We start from the raw sequence: 23,775 nt of genomic DNA, 5'->3' as shown, positions 1-23,775 counted from the left end.
AAAAAAAGCTTCATGCTGGAATAGAAATGGACCTTCCCCAAACTGTTGTCACAAGATAGGGAGTGTACAATTGTATCTAGGATGTTTTTTTTGTTGTTGTTGTGGGGCTAAATGTCTTACATTCAACATAATTATTGGTCACCGCCCAGCAACATGGAATTTGTGTATATTCCCTCTAGGGCCTAAGGTGACTCAATAGCTTTTGTATGTAATATTCTGCACTTGAGTCACAGAAAATCTATTATGGTTACCAAATTATACAGGTGTAAATCATTATTCTTTAAATCTGGTATATAATATATATTGTCCTGTATAATAATAAATCCTGTATAATAATATTGCAAACGTTATAAAATGACCTTATGAAGGATAGAACTCCAAACAAGTGGACAATTGTCTATAGTGTCTTTGTATGCTGCAGCACTAGCAAGCATCCTTCACTCAACTCCTTAGTTTGGAGGGGTATCCAGATATAGTAAAACTGGACATAGATGGTTTTTGTTCAGCTAGTGGGCTCAGTGAAAAACAACTGGCAGTTTCCTCCATTCACACAAATGAGATGAATGGAGGAAACCCCCGTGCCTGAGCATTGTATTCTGACAGCAGGACCATTACGGCAGCCACTGATCAATGAAAAGTTTTCAAGCAGGTCCAACTTTGACAGAAGTTGATCAAATGTTTGAATTCTGCTTAGGATGGCTACAAACTGATCAACATTGGTCTGGTACCTGCTGAACTGGACACATCTCAATCAGTGTATGTCTAGCTTGAGGTCCTGTTCACATCTGTAAATTTCTACAAATGCAGCAAAATGTGCAGTGAAGAAAACGCATCCCACTCTGCTCCAACAACAGATTTGGAGCTTCTTTGGGGAACTTGTCACACGTAGGGCAGCCCATTCAAGTAGAAGAGCTGCACTGTGTGTAACAAGCAGAAACCCCCCAAAACGCACAAAAGAAAAGTGTGGGAACCCAGCCGTTGTGTGATGGTCAGATGTCCACAAATAGATCAAAAAGGCGCAGCGCTAAAAGCAAATAGTGCCAAAATAATATATTCAAGAAGATAAATATGAGCATAAACCTATTTAATAAATGATATCAGATAAACAAGACAACAGTAATAAAAGTGCATATATGGGTGACTGGTTAGTGTCAGAAAAAAGTGCCAAAGTCTATGTATTAAATGTATGATATAGTGATCCTTCGTGTGTCTTCAAATCAAATATTCGAATTATAAACTCACCAGATGCATAATTCCAATATGCATATAGAAGACTTATTCACATCTCAAGGTCTCAAATGGAATCCTTTTATGGACTTGTCTAACATCTCTGGGCACCTCTGTCCATCTGGGGTTCCCTTTGGATCATCCGATAAGATAAAGCACCTCTCAACTACCTTCCCTGGTGGCTCTGTTAAGCTCTCACTAAATACTGTCAGTGTCTGCCCCCAGGTGCTCAAGGTACTATATAACTTTCTGTAGAACTCATTCTGAGCATGCTCATCCTCCTTTTGCTCGGTCATATTAGAGATCTGGAGGAGCAAGATGCAACACTGGGCAGAACCGACAACCTTGAAAGGGGTCTTCTGCTTACTGAGCAGGTAGTTATGGGATTGATGTGGAGGGCGGAGGGGCTAATCAGGATTATCAGGTAGGAAGATGGGTTCCTGTAACAAGAGGCAGTGGTAGGGGCTCACAGAAAAGGAAGGCTGGCCCTGGGTTTCAGCACCCAAACAAATTTGCCAAGTTGGGTGAAGATGTGGGGGTGGCAAGTTCAGGGGGGGCAGCCCTGGATGTCACTGCTATCCCTGACAGCCGGGAGGGCAGACCATTTGGGAGGGGAGGGGTGGGTAGTGCAGGAAGGCCTAGACAGCCGGTGGTAGTAGGGGATTTTATAAGCAGAAGGACTGATAGAATAATTTGTCGCCAGGATCGCCTCAACCGAATGGTTTGCTGTCTCCCTCATGTCAGGTTTCGGCATGTGGTGGACCGGGTTGATAAATTACTGGGAGGGGCTGGGCATGACCCAGCTGTCTTGGTCCATGTTGGAACCAATGACAGAATACATGGAAGGTGGAGGCTCCTTAACCCCTTTGCGCCGGCCGCACGCAGATGTGCGGCCTCCCGGCGTCTGGGCCTAGACGCCGAGCGGCCGCACATTTGCGTCCATGGAACTAAATACATATGTGCTGAGAGCGCGCGCCCTGCGCGCTCCCCGCACACATGTGTAGAACTCACGGAAAGGTCCTACTCCGCTCTTTCGAACAGGACCTTTCCCGATCATGTGACCGCCGTGACGCGTCATCACGGCGGTCACATGATTCCTAAACCACGCCCCCACCGCCCCGCCTCCCGACGTCAGAATCTCTTAAAAGGCTGGGAGGCGTCGGCGGGAAGGGGTTAAGAATCAATTTAAAAAACTAGGCTGCATGTTGAAGGGAAGGTGATATTCTCTGAAATATTACCTGTGCCATGCGCAACTCAGGAAAGACAGGGGGAAATTAGAGAACTCAATGCATGGCTGAAGGCCTGGTGTAAGAGGAAAGGATTTGGGGTTATAGAGCACTGGGCTGACCTTTCATTGGGGTGCAACCTATATACTAGAGATGGTTTGCACCTAGGGGTCTGCTCTGCTGGGGGAGAGGTTTATGGGGAGGCTGGAGGAGTATTTAAACTAGGATCGAGGGGGGAGGGAGAATTAGATTATAATGGGGTAGACAGATCAGACAGGGGTCAATACTTATTGGTGGGTGGAATGGGGAAAGATGGGCGGAGGGCTATGGAAGGTGATAAGAAGGTTCCCATGTTACAAACAACCATTGGAATTAGTACCATTTGTACTAAAATAAAAAAAAGGAAAATTTGCATGCAAAATGTGACAATGAATTAAAGTGTTCGTTCACCAATGCCAGAAGTCTGCCAAGCAACATAGGTGAGTTGAAAGCTTGGTGCATGAAGAGAACTATGATTTAATTGGTATAGCTGAATCTTGGCTTCATTCTTCACATGACTGGGCCATTAATATTCCTGGCTATGTTCTCTTTCTGAGAGACAGAGTAAATAGGAAAGGTGGCGGTGTCTGTCTATATGTGAGAAGTGATCTCAGAGCGAGTGTGAAAGAGGACCTAGTAGATGGAGAGTGTGATGAGGCTGAAGCATTATGGATGGAACTGCACATGGGGGTGAGTAAGGTAATCACTGGAGTTTGTTGTAGGCCTCCCAGTGTTAATGAGGTGGAGACTCAGTTCCTTGCACAGATAGAAAGGGCTGCAAGGGCTGGGACAGTGATGATAATGGGGGATTTAACTACCCGAAAATTGACTGGAGTAATGGCACTGCAGGAACAGTTAAAGGGCAAAAATGTATAAACCTACTACAGGACAATTTTATGGTACAGTTCATAGAGGCCCCAGCTAGGAATGATGCTCTGCTGGACCTGGTGATCTCAAACAATGCAGAGCTTATTACTAATATAAAGATGTTCATATAAAAGAACATCTGAGTAGCAGTGACCATACAATTATTTCATTCATTGTTAGCTCTAAACAGCAAGCACATATGGGAAGATAAAAACTCTCAACATTAAGAGAGCAAATTTTTCAAGGCTGAGAGCTGCTCTCCAAGACTAAGACTGGGAGGAAATATCGGCATCGATGAACACTGAACAGAAATGGGAATTCTTCAAAACTACCGTATGCAAACACACTGCAAAATATATTCCCATAAGCAATAAGTTTAAAAGGCTAAAAATAAAACCTATGTTGCTCACGGCCAAAGATAATAAAGCTATAAATAACCAGTTTAGGACTGCCCTATAGCAGATTTACTGCTAGAAGGCAGCCATTCTGTGCAAAATCACATATGGAAACCTGATTTTGCACTTCCTAGTGTGGGGTGAGGGGCACACGCTCACCCCCGACATGCTGCTTCTGCTGTGATTAGTCACAGAAGCCGATCAACAGGTGCCAGCCAATGGATGAGCGCCGGCACCCACTGATCTGCGAGGAGAATGACAGAACACAGCTTTGCCTATGTAAACATTCTGCCAGAAAAACGCTCTCAGAAACACAAAATAGAAGATTTTTTTTCTCCCTCTAAACTCTGGGCTCAAAAAATGCCTCAAGACTACCTAATGTGCATGGACACATAGGATAACATGAGTTGCTTCTACAGGCAAAACACTAAACTCCACTGGGAGCTTTATTAAGCCAGTGTGCATAGAGCCTAAATAGCATTAACTTCTCTCCATATTTGTGAACAAAGAAATTGTAGTTTTTAATATTGTCATATTTTATAGCCTTCTATCTCACATCATAAAATGTCTTCTCTTTATCCCTCAGAAAGTCACTCACTCAAGTATTATATCACTGGAGTCTCTGCTCCGGGATCCGGACTGCCTGTTTACTCTGTGGTTGGATACTTGGATGACCTAGAGATAGAGAATTATAACAGTGACACCCGTCAGTATCTTTCCAAAGTTGACTGGATGAAGAATCTGGAACCTGAATATTGGGACAGAGGCACAACTCTGAATCAAAAACAGGAGCCTATCTTCAAGCAAAATGTGCAGATAGCAATGAGCAGATTCAACCAGACCGAAGGTCAGCTATGGCTTTATTTTCACTCTTGAAGGCCAAAGATGTAGTAATTCAAAACCCAATATGGTATAATGCGGGTCTCCTTTGTCTTGTTTTTTTATTTACTTCCTATGAGCAAGAGCAAATTCTTCTAGAAGCTGAAGCAAGGGAGCTAGGCAAGCAGTGGTAGACTGGAACAGTCTATAGCACAAGTGTCACACTGGTGGCCCTCCAGCTGTTGCTAAACTACAAGTCCCATGAGGCATTGACAAGATTGACAGTTACAAGAATGACTCCCAAAGGCAGAAGCATGATGGGACTTGTAGTTTTGTAACTGGAGGGCTGCCAGTTTGACATCCCTGGTCTATAGCTTCACAGCTGGGGACCATGAAGTTAGCTTGTAGCACAAATAAAAGCTCTACTCACAAGTCCTGAGGCAGGATGAGTCCATAGGTTCAGTTCCTTGTAGTCCAGCAACCAGTCCAGAGAAGCCCCCGGGGCAAACAGCCCTCTGAAGCTCCATTCCATCACAGGGGAAGAAGGCCATCTCTCTAGGGTTCCAGACAATTTACCAGCATCCCAGCCACCATCTGGCACACCTCCCCAGGGATTGGCTAGGCTCCACTCAACATTTAGGCTGGTCAGTTGAATTTTACCTCCCTAAACTCTAGAACAGTGGTTCTCAACCTTCCTAATGCTGTGACCCTTTAATACAGTTCCTCATGTTGTGGTGACCCCCAGCCATAAAATTGTTTACCCATTAATTATAATTCATGAAGTGTCGTTTTACCTCCAACACTGCTGCTTTCAGCACAGTAGCTGCTTTTAACAGAGTAGCTGCTTTCAACACAGCAGCTGCTTTCTACACAGTAGCTGCTCTTTACACATCAGAAATATGTGTTTTCCGATGGTCTTAGGTGACCTCTGTGAAAGGGTCGTTCGACCCCCAAAGGGATCGCGACCCACAGGTTGAGAACCACTGCTCTAGAATATTCTTCTAGAGGCAGAGGGAAGCAATCAAACTCCTAGTCTGTGCAGCCCTGATCAAACCAGACTAAACCATCACTGCTCCTCTGATTACAGAAAGAGCCAAAAACTAAATGTACCTAGCAGTCTAACTAGAAGGGTGCTACATCTACAATTTGCTTTCTTTGGAATGCAGGCACATATTTAGTAGAAACGCCTGTCCCCTGTCAGCAATGTGGGACCATTGGTCTCTGTGTGGAAGCAGTGGTCTCTCAGCAGAGGTCCAACATGGTTGAATAAGAGCTACAGCTCTCCAATCAGCAAATCTCATGCCTCCTGCTGATTGAAGGGACTCATCTGACTTAGCAGGACGTGTGTCAGACCTCTTCAAAGACACCACTGCTTCTACACCAAGGGCAAGGGTTCCACTCTACGGCATCTGGCAAGGCGACAGGCTTTTCTACCGAGGCTGTGGCTGCTTTCTAATGAAATCCAGGTAAGACTTTGAACACCTTTTTGTTTTGAGGCACTTGACATGTATTTAGCTCATATAAACTATAGGTTTAGTTCTGCTTTAACCACTTCTGCATTGCTCTATAGCAGAAATACTGTTACAGGGCAGCACGGGTGCACAAAACCCCATATATACACGTGATTTTGCAGTTCCAGGTAGGGGGCGCATGCGCGCCCTACCCGTGCCGCCGTTTGTGGCCTTGGCTGTCAGTCACCAGGTCCCGGCCGGTGATTCCTCGCCGCTCCCCTGTGATCGCCAAGTGTTACCAACGGGGGAGAGACCTGTGTATAAACAACACAGATCTCTCCCCTGTCAGCTTGTGCACACTGTTTTGTATGGTTCTGCATATTTATAGTGGAAAGCATGCACACAGCCAGGGGCGGACTGACCATTTGGAAACTCGGGCACCGCCTGAGGGCCCGGGGTCAGTAGGGGGCCCCATGAGATGCCCCTGGTACCTTTTTCATAGGCTTTTTTGAGTTTGGGCAAGGACACAGGGGCCCCATGATCCCCTATTGCCCGGGGGCCCCATGAGTTGTCAGTCTGCCCCTGCACACAGCCCACAGTAAAACAACCCACAGTTAACCCTTTGGTCGCCCCACATGTTAACCCCTTTCTGCTCAGTGCCATTAGTACAGTGTCAGTGCTTTTTATTAGCACTGATCACTGTATTGGTGTCACTGGGGACAGTGACACCAAGTCAGTTTCCACCAGTGTCAAAATGCCCGCCTCAATCCCACTAAAAGTTGCTGATTGCCACCATTACTAGTAAAAAGGAAAAGAAAAATTCCGGTGTATATATACAGCCATTTGTAAACGCTATAACTTTCACCAATTAATTTACACATATTGGGATTTTTTTTTTTAGCAAAGACATGGAGCAGAATACATTTTGGCCCATTTTTTTGTTTATAGCGCAAAAAATAAAAAACAGACATACCACCGTAAAAAAAAAAGTTCTATACATGGGGAAAAAAGGAAGTAAATTTAATTTGCGTGCAGCGTTGCATGACCGCACAATTGTCGGTTAAAGTAACGCAGTGCCGTAACACCAAAATGGCCTGGTTAGGAAGGGGGGGAAATCCTCTGGTTAATATATTTTTATTCATAATATAAGAAGCTCACACTGCTGTTTTTGACTCCCCTTTTCCTCTGTGAAGAATGTGGCTGGAGTATTGGGAGTCCACAAAGGAGAAGTAGAGTTGGGGAGATGCAGCACCCAGATGACCAGAAAGACAGAAGTAAAATGGGTGATTTGGTGGTCTTCCTTCCGGCCTTTACTGAAGTATCAGATCAGGGTGGAATGACTTTAGGCACACCTTGTAACCGAGACCTATTATTCAGCCTGCTAAACCTATCATAACCTCTTACACAGAAAACATACAAGACCAGGGGCGGACTGACAACTCTTGGGGCCCACGGGCAATAGGGGATCATGGAGCCCCTGTGTCCTTGCCCACACTCAAAAAAGTCTATGAAAAAGGTACTAAGGGCATCTCATGGGGCCCCCTACTGAACCCGGGCCCTCGGGCAGTGCCCGAGTTTCCAAATGGTTAGTCCACCCCTGTACAAGACGTAACATGTTCCATGCTGTACACAGGGATCCACATCCTCCAGTCAATGCACGGCTGCATGCTGAGTGATGACGGCACTGTCTTGGGGTATGAAGAGATCGGATATGATGGCAGAGATTTCATGTATCTGGACACACAGAGAGGGATCTGGATCCCGGCCAGGTATGCAGCTGAGATCACTACACAGAGATGGAACAGTCCGGAGGAGAGTCAAGGAAACAAGAACAAGAAATACCTGGAGAATGAATGTATTGAGACTCTGAAGACGTTCCTCAAACTTGGGAGACTTTATATGAAAAGCTCAGGTGACTGCATTACATACATAATAGATGTCATATCAAAGTATTGCCACTTGTAGAATATCTATAGTGAATGCTCTTTTAGTTCTGGATAGAGCAGGCTGCTAAATGATTATTGCTGTATGTGGCCCCACTGGGAAGCTTTACTATTTCTTTGTCCTTTTCACTAGGACACTAAGGCTGGCCATACACTATACAATTTTCTGTCCAATTTCCTTTAGATTTACTTTCAACTATGTAGTGCAAGGTCCTGCCTGATTGGATACAATTGAAAGTGTCATTTAGGATTAACCTTATATATTTTTTGGTAAATCTAAAGCAAAATTCTCCAGAAAATTGTATATTGTATGGCCAGCCTTAGGGGTGGACTCACTTTTGTTGCCAGCGGTTTAGACATTAATGGCTGTGTGTTGAGTTATTTTGAGGGGACAGCAAAATTACATGTTATACAAGCTGTACACTGACTACGTCACATTGTAGCAAAGTGTCATTTCTTCAGTGTTGTCACATGAAAAGATAGAATCAAATATTTACAAAAATGTGAGGGGTGGACTCACTTCGGGTAGATACTGTATTGTGTACTCACACTCTATCTGACACTATTTAGCCAATGTTTTAATGTTTTTCTCTCCGATTCTTCCAGTCCCACCAATGGTAAAGGTCTCAGGACGTAAGTTGGGTGACGTCACCAAGCTTCACTGTCAGGTGTATGGATTCTATCCCCAAGCTGTGACTGTAAAATGGATAAAGAATGGAATCGATACAATGATTGGAAATCAGACCAATCCTATCCTTCCCAACCCTGATGGCACCTATCAGACCACAGTTAGCACTGATGTGCAGATCAGGGAGCCGGACACTTACTCCTGTCATGTGGATCACAGCAGCCTGCAGGAGACAGTCGTTATTCTCTGGGGTGAGTTTAATCCAGACCTAAACTACTGCAAAATCATGTTGTTGTTTGGTTTGTTTTTTGTTTTTTTTTTGCAACCAAGTAACATCTTTCAGTGTTTGAATGTGAAGATCTGTGAATGGAACCCGGAAGACAAAGGTGATCACTAAAGATTTCCAGCTTCCACAAGGATCCCACAGGTATGGCATATATGTCCATTGATCCAAAGTGGATGAATGTAACTATGCTATACTATCCATACCTGGAATTCAGCTTTAAAGCCCAATTAAAGTCTCATGTAAAATGCTGCCAATAGATTTAAGGTGCACAGTAAAGGAAAGTGATGCTGTAAAGAAGAACACTCACTTTCTAGGCTTTCTATTTGAGATTTTAAAGAGGAAAACCATTGAGCTTGAGTGCAGTGTATGCATACCTTCCCTTGTTCCCTCTATCCCTGTTCCCAATCAACATTTAAGAAATTAAAATGTAAATACACTGCTTTTGGGACCCAGTGACATCATCACTTTCTGCAAAAGATAATATGCGAGCGCTATCCGGAGATCTCAAAGCGGCTAGAACACCAAAAGGTAACCAAGAAAGAACCTTCCAATAAAGTACATAAACATATATATAAAACCATATATAAGGTGCAGCGCTATAATAGTAAATGGCATATATAACATATAATATATATATATACACTAAAGTGCAAATATCAAATCACACTGCGGTGATGTTAAGTGAGATGAAAAAAGTCCCAAAATAAGTCAAACGTGGGGATCCAATAGATCCTAGTAGGTGCGTGGGATAAGATTCTGTGTAGCACAGGGTGAATCTGAGGTAAAAATTGCGCACTCACCAGAAGTGCGTCAAAAAAACGCATGTAAGGTTTATCCTGTGATATCAGATAGCGATCATCAGTTGCCAAGATAGGGATAGAATCCTACACCTTCCAATCGCACCTTGGGTATATACTTCAAATTTCATATGCGTGTCTCAGGCGTGTCACCATCCGGGGTCCCCTTTTAAGGTAGATTCTGCAAGTGGCCCAGGACCCTTTGATAATGTGCACTGCACGAAACGCGTCAGGGGGGCTGCAGTATCTGGACGTCTTACCACCACAGGTGGTCATCCTAACTACAGTTGTGGCCAAAATTATTCAACCCCCACTGAAATTGAGTGTTTTGGCCAGTTTGACATTGCTTTTGATCATTCAGTCATCTTGCTTACATTTACATTAAAGAGGCACTTGTAGGTCAGACAAATATAACATAACAGTTATAATGAAATAACCACAAATGTCTTTTCTGTGCTCACAGCATTATCAGTTTTATTCAACCCCCAAGTGACATTCAATCTTAGTACTTAGTACAGCATCCTTTTACAGTTATAACAGCTTTTAAACGTGAAGCATAGCTTGACACAAGTGTCTTGCAGCGATCTACGGGTATCTTCGCCCATTCTTCATGGGCAAAGGCCTCCAGTTCAGTCACATTCTTAGGCTTGCGCACTGCAACTGCTTTCTTTAAGTCCCACCAGAGGTTCTCAATCGGATTTAAGTCTGGTGACTGCGATGGCCACTCCAAAATGTTCCAGCCTTTCCTCTGCAACCATGCTCTAGTGGACTTGGAGGTATGCTTGGGATCATTGTCCTGTTGAAAGGTCCAACGTCTCCCAAGCCTCAGGTGTGTGACGGACTGCATCACGTTTCCATCCAATATCTCCTGGTACTGAAGAGAATTCATGGTACCTTGCACACGCTGAAGCTTCCCTGTACCTGCAGAAGCAAAACAGCCCCAAAGCATGATTGACCCTCCACCATGCTTCACAGTAGGCAAGGTGTTCTTTTCATCATAGGCCTTGTTCTTCCTCCTCCAAACATAGCGTTGATCCATGGGCCCAAACAGTTCTAATTTTGTTTCATCAGTCCACAGAACACTATCCCACAACTTTTGTGGTTTGTCCACATGGCTTTTGGCATACTGCAGTCGACTCTTCTTATTCTTTGGAGACAGCAAGGGGGTACGCCTGGGAGTTCTGGCACGGAGGCCTTCATTACGCAGTGTGCGTCTTATTGTCTGGGCTGAAACTTCTGTACCCACATCTGACAAATCTTTTCTCAGTTCCTCAGCAGTCACACGGGGACTTCTCTCCACTCTACGCTTCAGGTAGCGCACAGCAGTCGAAGTCAGCATCTTCTTTCTGCCACGACCAGGTAGCGTTTCAACAGTGCCCTTTGCCTTGAATTTGCGAATGATGCTTCCTAAGGTGTCTCTTGGTATGTTTAACATCTTTGCAATCTTCTTATAGCCATTGCCCTTCCTGTGAAGAGAAATCACCTCTTCTCTTGTCTTCCTGGACCATTCTCTTGCCTTCACCATGTTTGTAACCACACCAGTAAATGTCTAGAAGGAGCTGAGTATCACAGTCATTTTAAAGCTGCCTAATTGGTGCTTATTATGCTTGATTGCTGCTCGGTGACATCCACAGGTGTTTTCAATACCTGATGGAAAGCACCTGTATGAACCTCTGTTCTTCAGAGTGGTAGTCTTTAAGGGGTTGAATAATTGTGGCAATGAAGAAACCACATAAGAACCATTTACTACTGTATTACATAAACAATTGATGTCATTTTAGTTGCATTTGGGTAGTTACAACGTCCTTGTAGGATTTGATTCTGAATACAATTCCAAATGTACACTATAGTCCCTAAACCCCTTTACAGCATTGGGGGTTGAATAATTTTGGCCACAACTGTATATATTTTATATGTTATATATGCCATTTACTATTATAGCGCTGCACCTTATATATGGTTTTATATATATATGTTTATGTATCATCACTTTCTAGCTGTTTTTATGGGACTGTAGGCAGTATTCTTTATTCTATACAATAAAGACCGCAACTCTTAATGTTTTGGTGCTAACTTGGCCGCGGCCGGTTTATTATTGGTTTAAATATCATTCTTTATAACACTTTATTTTTTACGTATTAGCTTACTAATAATTGTAAAACATTTTTACTTCAATTAATCTTAAACCCCCAGATTAGTCACTACGACTCAAGCTGTACTTATTAACACAACACTTATCAGCCATACTCATTAACCATACAACTTTGTTCAATTTACATACTTATGTATTTTAACATCATCAAATATGATACTTACCAATAACAATTGGCCACGATGAAAAGGGGCGGGTGGGAGGTCGCACCACAAAGATGCCTCCCAGGTTTCTGAATCTTCCGTTAACGGACCCCCCTTTTTTAGCCCTCTCCTCTCTCCAATTCTTCCTATTGGTCACTTTTTCCTTCCAGGAATGTCCAGGTGTAGTGGGGGGCCAGGGGCTGAGTGACAACTCATGGGGCCCCCGGGCAATAGGGGATCATGGGGCCCCTGTGTCCTTGCCCAAACTCAAAAAAGCCTATGAAAAAGGTACCAGGGGCATCTCATGGGGCCCCCTACTGACCCCGGGCCCTCGGGCAGTGCCCGAGTTTCCAAATGGTCAGTCCGCCCCTGTGGGGGGCTAAAAACTTCCAATTCTAAAATCTTCCCCATTATATAATATACCCTGGGGGGGCTTAAAACTTCACAGGTGTAGTGGGGGAGCTTAAAACTCCCTTTTTCTTGAAGCTTCTCCGTTATACTCTTATATCATGGGGGAACTTGACACTTTAACGTTTTTTTTTTCCTCCTCACACCAGTGGGGGGGCTAAAAATCCCTTCCGACCTTCTAGAATGTTCCCCCACTGTATTTTTGGAACCTTGTTTCCCTGCCACAGTCCCATAACAAAGGGGGGGGGCTATTTATTCCCCCTTTCTTTTCCTATGGGACTGCAGGCAGTATTCTTTATTCTATACAATAGAGACCACAACTCTTATTGTTTTGGTGCTAACTTGGGCGCGGCCGTTATATTATTGGTGTAAATATCCTTCTTTATAATAACGCTTTATTTTTTACATATTAGCTTACTAATAATTGTAAAACATTTTTACTTAAATCAATCTTACTCAAAAACCCCAGTTTAGGCTGGCCATACACTACAATTTTCTATCCAATTTCCGCCCAATTTCCTTTAGATTTACCTTCAACTGTGTAGTGCAAGGGCCTGCCTAATTGGATAAAACTGAAAGTGTTTGGGTTTGACCTCCTATTTGGTTTTTGGTAAATCTAAACCAAAAATCTCAGGAAAATTGTATCGGGTATGGCCAGCCTTGGTCACTACGACTCAAGCTATACTTATTAACACAATACTTATCAACCATACCATTAGACGGGGGGGGTGGGGGGGGAGGGGTAAACAAAAACCCCATCTGTAACACAACCACCATACTGCAGCCAATTCAATACAAGTATAGAGGTCCTCATTCAATATATCTAAAGCTATATCATATAAATGTATGCCGTCATCTCCATACATATTAATTAAACCATCTTCTAATTCCAAATGACGATATAAAAACCCAATAACCAGCCCCATAACTTCATGAATAGCCCTATTGATTTTTTTTTTTACAAATTTTTTCAAACGGTTTTAGAGACGAAGTCTCGAGCCAGCGCAAACGTGGAATTATTTCTGAGAAAACAAATACCATCTTTGGATAAAAGGAGTGTAACAGCTGAATATCATCCTTCATTTGAAAGATCGAGTCCAATGTTTTAACTTGTCCTATGTCATTTCCCCCAAGGTGAATTATTAAAATGTCCGGTGTTGGCCAGAAATGACCTAGCCTGCCTAATTCAAAACACAAATCTGACCAAATCATACCTCACTGTCCACTCCAAAATACCTGAAAGTGGTCATTGTTCATTCCTTGAGTTTTAGAATATACACTATTGGCAGCTCGTGCATGCGCCCAAAAGATGAAGGAATGTTCCAATATCCAGACTACCTGAACGACACCTAAAATTATTTAATGGTAAGAATCAGGCCTGATATAGGATTTGAAACAATTCGATTTCCATCTTCCAACTTTTTAATAACCGTCTCATCTAAACCCAACCTAGAAGCGGCAGCTCCTATATGGAATGAATGAGAGGATATTTTAATGTGAGACAATTCTAATATATAAAGACATTTCTTAAACACCGTATTAAACTGGTATTTTGTGAGAGGAGAACCATCAGCATGTATAAAAAATACAGTACCTGAGGAAAGACGGATTTGCAAATAATCCTTCATCAGAGCTACAGGACAAATTGGTGAACCATGTAACTCGTTAAGCCTTAACCAAGAACCTTTGCCAAGCCGATCCATTTTTGATTCACCAATAAAAATACATAAAAATGTATTGTGAAAAACCATATCTGGAAACTAAAGCCCAGAATGACAGTTCTTATTTGCCGCAATTAATTTGGAAATTTTTAACACTGTGGAAAAGGCTAAAGAAAAGACCGCTTTAAACAAGATGGATTCAAAACGGGAAAAACACACAGAAGATGTAGCGTAACCCAAGCTCTTTAACAACTGAGGAGTAATAGCCCGTCTGGAATCCACAGTAAAATGTTGTTTCTTCTAACCTTTTAAAGCCTGTCGTACTGAAAAGAAAATTCAAAAGGGTGTTAAATTCTGCAGTTTTAGAAAAAAGAATATGCCCGCAATCGTTTTATAAACACGAGTCCAGAAGTATCCTTTTTGTAGTAAATTTTTAAGAAAAAACAATATTAATGGTTCAGAGAACGCATCTCTACTTTCATGAACCGAATCTAGAAAACTTAGCCAACCGAGCCAGGCCGACTCATATCCAGCCATTGTTGAAGGAGCCAATGAATGTTTAATATAGTTATTAATGCCAGCTAAATGAGATCCCAAAAATGATAAGCTATTCCGACTGCATCTGCTTCTGGAAATAATTGGAAAAATTCCCTCATCTGAAAGCGAGACAAAGAATCCGCCATAACATTACTCTTACCCGCAACATGTTTGTCGTTTAACCAAATATTCAAACTAAGACACTTGAAAATTAAATAGCGCATTAAGACGGTAACTGGTGGGGATTTAGAAGAGAGACAATTTATAGCATACATAACGCCCTTATTATCAGAACTCAGAAAACTACGCCTGTTCTTAAAAAAAGGACCCCAATAACTTGATCGCAACAACAGGGAAAAGTTCAAGAAGGACTATATTCTTTAAATAACCCATCAATCTCCATGCAAAATGCCAGAATTTAGCACACCAATGCGTACGCCAAATGGCTGCAAAACCAAGAGACCCAGCAGCATCCGTGAAAAGCTGCATGTCAGCATCAAAAACAAAATCTTGTTGCCAGACTGTCCTTCCATTAAAGTGGTCTAAAAATTGATACCATACCAACATGTCTTCTCGCATGTCATGGGACACCCTAACATGGGAGGACGAGATTTCAAGCTGGACATAGCCACTGTCAGGGATCGGGTGTTCTGCCGCGATACACCGGGCAGCGCATTCGCAGAACACCTATACGCTCTAGCCAGTGGGCAGCGGGACTTGGGCGATCGCGGCAGCCCCTTATGCGCACTCGCGATCGCGGACACGCGCCTGGCGCCAATGACAGTGCAGGGAGCGCTATTTAAACGGGACAGAAGGTATGTGCATTGCTGTTTGGTCTTATTGTCCTGTTCCTGTGATCTGATTTGTGAAGCTTCCTGTTGCCGACCTCTGCTTGATCCTGACCCTGCTGATTGTCTCCTTCTTGACCCGACCATTCTTCTGCCTGCTCCTCCGGTACCTTCCTGCCCTTAGTTGTTGAACTTGGCTCGTGACCCTGACCATTCTCTGTCTGCTTCTCTAATACCTCGCTGCCCGCACGTTGCTGACCCGGCCTGCCTGACTACGCCTTACATTACTCTGACTGTCCATCCATCCCGCATGGATCATTCCATGCTGCTAGGCCTGCCAGCCTCTTCACATTAGGCTCTATTTCCCACACGCCTCTGTCGGTGCTCTCTACCACTGCCGGACGTACTCAGGGGTCGCGACCTGGTCTCAGTCTGCTCCAAGTCCATCCCCACCATCAGGGGTCCTGGTGAATAAGCAGATTGGGACTTAGACCCCGCGCCCTGAGGAACCCCGCGCTGTGGGTTGCTAGAGATACCGCCAGGAGGTGTCTGACAGCCAGATTAAGTCTGCGAGAGAAAATACTCCTGACAGGCAAAACGCTTGTGGCAAAAGCCAAGAGGCCCAGAACAGATTGCATTTCTTTCAAGGTTACTTTCTTTTTATGAATCAAGATAATTAGTAAATATTTGATTTTCCATATTTTTTCAGCTGGGAGCCTGAATTCCATATGCAAAGTATCAATAGTGATACCGAGAAAATCCAAACAACATGATGGAAAAAACTTTTTTTCATGCTCAAGAGGAATTCCAAAATGATCACAAACATAGAGAAAATCAGTTAATAATTTACTGCAGCCTTCAGTCCCCGCCGGGACCAAAAAAAGGAAATCATCAAGGTAATGGATCAATGAATCAGAACCCAACACCTGAGACATGACCCATTCCAAGAAAGTAGAAAGCCTCAAAAGAAAAACAGGAGATAGAACAACCCATCGGGAGGCATTTATCAAAATAAAAGAATTCTTCAAAGAAAATACTTAAAGAATTAAAACAACTAGGGTGTTCCGGCAACAATCTAAATGCAGATTTGATGTCCGCTTTAGCTAAAAGTGCCCCTGGACCTAATTGCCTAAGTTTCTTTAAAGTTTTCTGGAAAGAAGCATAACACACTGAAACAATCTCCGAACAAATCTGATCATTTAAGGAATACCCTTTTGGAAAAGACAGATGGTGAATTAACCTATATTCATTCGGTTCCTTTTTTGGGCTAATACCTATCAGAGATATTCTAAAATCACGAAAAGGCGGAGAAAACTGGCCAGCCAACCTATCTTTGTGCAATTCTTTAAACAATTTTTTGCGTACAATATTATGCAAACTGTCCACAGATTTTATTTTTGGCACTAAAGTACAACCTACCCCAGTGAGTGCGTCCAGTTTCACCGGGGACATTGCCTTTACAAAAGACTTCCCTTCCCAATTGGTGTGGATCATTGACTAGTTTTTTTTAAACATTTGGCAATGGGATGTGCTCTGTAACAAAAGGCACACTCATGTCGATATTTGCATGAAGCTGGACATTTGCATATTGCATCATTGTAGGAAAAACAATCTCCTTTTCTGTAAGGGGTACTGGTTGCGGGGGGTTTGTAGGCTGTGGTTTCGCAAAGGTTGATTGTTGGGGTAGAAAAAGATTAAGCCATAAACTCACATCTTTAGTACCCCACTGCAAGGAAGGGTGAACCGCCAATTTCTGTCGAAAAGATTTGTCATACACAAACCAACAAATTCCGCCAAAATTTTACATGCTTCCAGAATAATATCAATGTGGTAAAAAAGACCAGAACTCCTATCCGATTACTTTTCGCCCATCACACTAGAAAAAAATGCAAAATGCCTGAAGCCAATTGTTAAAAGAATAAGCCACCGGCCTCCTACGGTCCTCTTCTGACCTGTCCTCTTTTTTTTCTTCTGATTTATTTATTTCAGGTACTTATATAGCGCCATCAATTTATGCACTGCTTTTACATTTTATTATTTATTGTACATTCACATCAGTCCCTAACCCTCAAGGGGTGTACAATCTAAGGTCCCTAACTCACATTTGTTAAGATATTCCTTAGAACATGGAAGAAGGGAAAGGGTATCAACAAAATCACCCTGCCATATTTTGTCTTTAACTCCACTAGCTAGATGAAAACCAAGTGGTGAAATAAATCATGGCAAAGATTCTTTTAAACAAGATTTAGGTACATTAGGTTTGGGAAAAACTGATACAGTTGCAGTGTGATCAATAGTACAACCGTCATTAGCAAAAGATCCACTAGATGGCAACCAAACACCTGCAGCAGTATCAGCAATATTCCTATTAGCAGTATCAACATGATTAACCATTTCAATACCGGGCAATTTTCCCCCTTCCTGCCCAGGCCATTCATTACGTTTCAGCGCTCTCACACTTTGAATGACAATTGCGCGGTCATACAACATTGTACCCAAACTAAAATTTTATCATTTTCTTCACACAACTAGAGCTTTCTTTTGGTGGTATTTAATCACCGCTGGGGTTTTTATTTTTTGCTAAATTAACAAAAAAAGACCAAAAATATTGAAAAAAAAACACGTTTTTCTTTGTTTCTGTTATAAAAGTTTACAAATAAATAATTGTTCTTCATAAATTTAGGCTGAGATGTATTCTGCTACATGTCTTTGGTGAAAATAACCCAAATTAGGATGTATTATTTAGTTTGTAGGAAAGTTATGGAGTTCACAAACTATGGTATAGATCTGAATATTGATCAATCCTGAAGTACTGACGGCCAATCTAATTTCTTGAGGTCCAAGAATGTCAAAACAGTACAGATATCCCCCAAATGACCCCTTTTTGCCAAGTAGACAGTCCGACGTACTTCATAAGAGGAATGGCGAGTTTTTTGAAGTTGTATTTTTTTTGTCATAATTTTTCAGAAAATGAAAAAATTAAAAAAATTGTTTTCACTATTTTTTTTTTTACATACTGTCACCAGTGCAGTACAGCGTCATCATATAACTGGCATGGCGGTGAACAGGGACACTGACTGGTGACAGTATGAAAAAAAATATATATATATTATTTTTTTTTATTATTATTTTTAATTTTTTATTACTTTTTTTAAGATTTTTTTTTTTCATATTTTACTATGACCAAAGTAGTACAATGTTACCATAGTAACATTGTACTACTTTGGGGAAGTGATCCGTATTTTTTTTTTTTTTTTTTACACAATTTGCTTATAGCAAAGAATTACTTTGCTATAAGCAAGCATTTACCTGAATGAAATTGATTCATTCAGGTTTTTTTTTTTTTTTTGTGCTTAGCTGTGATTTGGTCACAGCTAATCACATGACATGTGCATGTGATTAGCTGTGACCATTCACAGCTAGGCACTAGTATACAATGGATGGCATGAATGAAGCCGTCCATTGTATACAACTGTCATGTGACCTGCTGTGATTGGTCACAGCAGGTCACATGGTACCAGCAACGGGGGCCGGTACTCAGATCTGTCATCGGCCGTGTCCAAGGTACACGGTCGGTGACAGATCGCTCCGCTGCGCGGCTCTGCAGGAGCACGCCAAGTGGCGTGCACCCGGAATGCCGAAGCACTTTTGAAGCCACCAAACAGCCATTGGTTAACATTTGACTGTTTAGTTGAACCCTGAACTAGCCAACCAATGTAGCAGTAATGTCCATTAGGATTAGGGGCGGACTGACCATTTGGGAACTTGGGCACTGCCTGAGGGCCCGGGGTCAGTAGGGGGCCCCATGAGACGCCCCAGGTACCTTTTTCATAGTCTTTTTTGGGTGTTGTTTGAGTGTGGGCAAGGACACAGGACCCCATGATCCCCTATTGCCCGGGGGCCCCATGAGTTGTCAGTCCACCCCTGATTAGGACCGTTACATTTTGTAGCTCACCTGTATCAGATGTTCCCATGGTGTCACCTGTGTCTCAGAAGCGACCAAAGGGATGTGCCGCGTGTCCGTTACCTATTGGGGACGACCAGGTCCCAGATCATCACATTCATTTGTCGCCTCCATTTCTACCATCGCTGCCGCTGACTCTATATTGAAGTCTTCCTGTGCCCTGCAGAATGGAGGCACAATTGTATTGGCATCTATAGATTTTTGAATTTGTAATGTACAGCGCTGAGCGAACTATTGGCGCTTTATAAATACTGAATAATAATAATAATATGGCGCTGGCCAGTCACCTGACCATCACATCGGCCAGCCGTGGCCACACCTCTCGCTGCAGTGCGCCTGCGCAGAGAACAGATTCCAGCAGGGTGGAGAAGGGGAGTACATATCCATGCCAAAGCACCGCTTCTTCCCAGAATGCACTCTGCCTGCACTGCTCTCCCCTCCCATCTTTTGGCGACGACCCAGAAGCGATGCCGCACTGTCCGATGCCTCTTCTTGCAGCCCGGACATGGATGCAAATGTGATTACAGTGAAGCCAAAACACACCGCTCTCTAGTAAAACACTCCCATCACACAGTTAACCCTTTGATTGCCCCTCATGTTAACCCCTTCCTGCCCAGTGCCATTAGTACAGTGTCAGTGTTTTTTTTAAGCACTGATCACTGTATTGGTGTCACTGGGGTTGTCAGTGACACCAAGTCAGTTCTTCCCAGTGTCAGAATGCCCGCCGCAGTCCCGCTATAAGTCGCTGATCACCGCCATTACAAGTAAAAGTTAAAAAAATCCCAGTATCTATACCGCCATTTGTAAACGCTATAACTTTCATGTAAACCAATTAATTTACATGTATTGGGATTTTTTTTTAGCAAAGACATGGAGCCGAATACATTTTGCCCTAAATTTATGGCGAAATTAGATTTAAAATTTTTTTTACTGGACATGTTTAATAGCAAAAAAATCAAAAATATTGTTTTTTTTCTCAAAATTGTCGGTCTTTATTTTTTTTTATAAAATAAAAAAACCGCACAGGCGATCAAATACCACTGAAAGAAAGCTCTATTTGTGGGGGGAAAAAAGACGTAAATTTCATTTGGGTGCAGCGTTGCATGACCGCGCAATTGTCCATTAAAGTAATGCAACGCCAAAAATAGTCTGGTCAAGAAGGGGGGAAATCTCCCGGAGGGCAAGTGGATAAAAGTAAAAGAACAACATAAAACAGTGCCATATTATTGACACTGTCTTTGATAAACGAACGCATCCATATCTGGTTGGATGGATGTAGTGGCAATTGTCAATGAATTCTCAAGGTGCTCATCAGATATTTTGGTTCTACTTTTTCCCTTTGTGTGCTTCATCCTTGAAGAGAGTTGCTCACAAATATCGGTGCTGCTGAACACTGATGACATGAATGAGGCGTGATTGTGAGGACTGGGAGAATTTTAGGGGGATTGACACTGTCAAATGTTTCTTCAGCCACATGTGTTTACGAAGTGTAAATGCATTTTTACAAAGAATTGTTTTAAAAAAAAAAATCAACATTTTTAAGTAAGTTTATGATTGTGTATTGGACCGCATTCATAGCCATCTTGGACCGCATGGGGCCCTTGGGCTGTAGGTTGGACAAGCCTGTTCTAAGCATTTCTTGGTCCTCTGAGTAAACCAGACTTTTACTGAAGCGGATTCAGTGGAATATTGAGAATGACAATTCCTCCTGTCTATATGGAGCTCCTCTGTTTAATACACAGGCACATTCCTTTATAGCAGGGGTGTCAAACTCCATTTTTTTTATCGCCGGCCGCATCAGCATTGTGGTTGCTCTCAAAGGGCCGGTTGTTTCTATGAGACTATATAAATGTGTCTCTTCTTTACCATAATAAATACTTTCCTCTGCATTCCATTATTATTGGTTATAGTAATGACTTCAGACTTAAGCTGTGAAGGAGGCGGGTGCAGACCAGCATGGAGCCCACTCCCACTCCCGGTCCTGTAGCAGATGATGCCAGTCTGAAAAGGAGGGTCGCACACCGCTGGTGTCATCTACAAGGAAGTTTATTGGAGATTGCAGAGACAGAAAATGGTTCTGCTATGGTGTTCTGTCTGAGTTGTCTCTAATAAAGCTTCTTGTGGATGACACCCATGGTGTGCGTCCTTTTCAACAGGCATAGAGTTGTAGTATTCTCATAATAATTATAAGCAGATGTCAAGAACACCCCCCCCCCCCCCTCCATCAAAAGTCCCCACCCTCCCTTACCTGTTTCTGCAGCTGGGAAGAAGCTGGGGGTGAAGCTGAGAAGCAGAAAATGCAGGGTCTGGAGGAGGACCAGAGGAGGACTGGAGTCAGCTGCCAGAGTTTGCTAAATGCTGAGACCAGGGGAGGCAGGGATGAGGGGGTTCTGTGGTTGCACAGAGAGGTTCAGGTTCTGTAGAAGGAGTTTTGTACCCCTCTCTGCCTCCGACTACTGAGACAAGGTGAGGGTGGAAATGATGGGGATGCCACAGCTACAGGAGAGGTACGAGGGCCACATGAAATGCCCTGGAGGGCCGGATTCAGCCCACGGGCCTTGTGTTCGACACCTGTGCTCTATAGGAAGACTGGCCCTTAAAAACACAAATGCAAGTACTTAGGTGCATTGTGATACCCCTGTTGATGGAGACATTTCTAATAAAGTGATTTTCCCCATTCTGAAAATGTCATTCTATTCCTCCTGCCTCCGTCCAGAGGCTTAAGGATGTTTCACTCTTTTTGTTTGGAAAAATGCAAAACCCCTTCGGGTACTCTTCAATCATATGTCCTGTTATTTTGCATTTTCCGTAGGGTACAAAGTACATAAGGATCACGGCTCTCATGGTGACAGCTATCCTAATATTGGCCTCATTGTCGGGCTTGTTGTTGCTGCGGTATTTATTGGTGTTCTTGGACTCATCCTATGGAAGAAATTCTCAGGTATGTGAAATAGTATCAGGTATGTGTAGCATGTAGAACCAGAGATTGGCTGCTACCCGGGTACTGTCACAGGGTAGTCTACTTGCTATACACAGCATAAAATATATATATATTACAGACTCACACAGCATGAGTCACACCACCATAAATGTACACTGGAGGGTACTACACAATAAAGGACAGGGATTTATAGCTCTCATATATTGCAATACATGTTTAAATTGGCCAACTGCATCAGAGCAATCCCTGTATGGCCAATCCCTAACGTGTTCTGCAAAATTCAAATGCTACAGTGGAGACAATACCAACATGGGGCAGACAGACACCAACCGGAGAGCTACTAGATCAGGTCTGGCCACTCACCTTATTGCAATCACCTTTTCAGCTTTTGGTTTTAGTTCTGGAACTATGACTGGTAGAGAGCTCCAGGTAGACTCATATTTCCTAAGTTACCTTTTATAGAGAGCATTGTATTTGTATCTGTGTAGAATGGAACTAGCTATAGTATCTCTAATAAAGTATACATTTCTCCCGTCTTTACAGGACACAGAACGAATGGAGAATGTGCGGTGCAAACACTCATCCTTCCCGTTTCAGGAACATAGAAGGCAAACAGTATTTTTCAGTTTAGGACTGCCATTTTGGTCTATATAACCAGGAGGTCTTGGTTTGCTATCTCATATCCATCTGTAAGTCCTACAAGAAGTCTGCTGGGCCCTGATTCCAATGCAGCTGGATGAACTGATGTTGTATTAAAGACCTGAACTCAAAAGTAAAGATTTGCTATGTTATAGGGAACATCTATACATTTCAATTGTGCCGAAGCAGTTCCCTGCCAGTCTTGGAACTCCAGACCCTACGGTCTTATAGCTGTATATCTGCAGTGTGAGATCTGCTGCCTCTGACTGCTGGTCTCAAGAGATTTGAAGTGATTCCACTATAGTGGTGCTCACTGTTCTCCTTGCTGGAGGCTCTGCTATGTGGAAGCAAAGCCCTGCCCCTACCAAGATGGCTTCTTCAACACAGAAATTCAGTGCAGTACAAGGCAAGGTTGTAAGGACTGGTAGCCAGAGACCATGTGATCTATGTGATAGCCCTGACTGGAGATACTTTACCACTAGGACAGTGTTTCTCAGCCTTTTTTGAGTCAAGGCACCCTGTAAAAAGTATGCACAATCTTGAGGCACTTCATTATAAAATTTAAAAAACAAAATCAAAAGTATTACATAATGCAGCAACAGCCACACATGTAGGGCACCCAACATTGGAGGTGACTTAATCTTCCAAAGGAAATACTCCTTGCAATGTTTTTTCCCTTGTGACCCCACTGCTGATGGAGAGGAGCTGGGCTTGATCCACTCAATGTCATGTATACAATTTTGGGGCAATTTTAGGAGTTTTGCCAACGCACCCCTGAAGAAACCTGAAGGCACCCCAGGATGCCCCGGCACCCTAGCTGAAAAAGGCTGCACTAGGACATTGATTATAGCAGGGCCGGCAATC

The 23,775-nt window shown here is 42.9% G+C and overlaps 1 protein-coding gene across 1 annotated transcript; it reads left to right on the top strand.

Annotated features, from left to right (window-relative positions):
- Positions 1–4,303: 4,303 nt before the first annotated feature.
- LOC149440797 (class I histocompatibility antigen, F10 alpha chain-like) lies at positions 4,304–23,070 on the top strand. Its single transcript, XM_089658140.1, has 5 exons — positions 4,304–4,601; positions 7,658–7,936; positions 8,574–8,846; positions 22,144–22,272; positions 22,816–23,070. Exons 1-5 carry the CDS (start codon positions 4,319–4,321, stop codon positions 22,875–22,877), a joined length of 1,026 nt encoding a protein of 341 aa, XP_089514266.1. The 5' UTR covers positions 4,304–4,318; the 3' UTR covers positions 22,878–23,070.
- The last annotated feature ends 705 nt before the right edge of the window (positions 23,071–23,775 follow it).

The sequence above is a fragment of the Staurois parvus genome, unplaced genomic scaffold (genome assembly GCF_062004578.1).
Source record: "Staurois parvus isolate SC_StPar_1 unplaced genomic scaffold, SC_StPar_1.0 ptg001052l, whole genome shotgun sequence".
Classification (NCBI taxonomy): domain Eukaryota; kingdom Metazoa; phylum Chordata; class Amphibia; order Anura; family Ranidae; genus Staurois; species Staurois parvus.
This window is presented reverse-complemented; position numbering and strand designations above follow the sequence as displayed.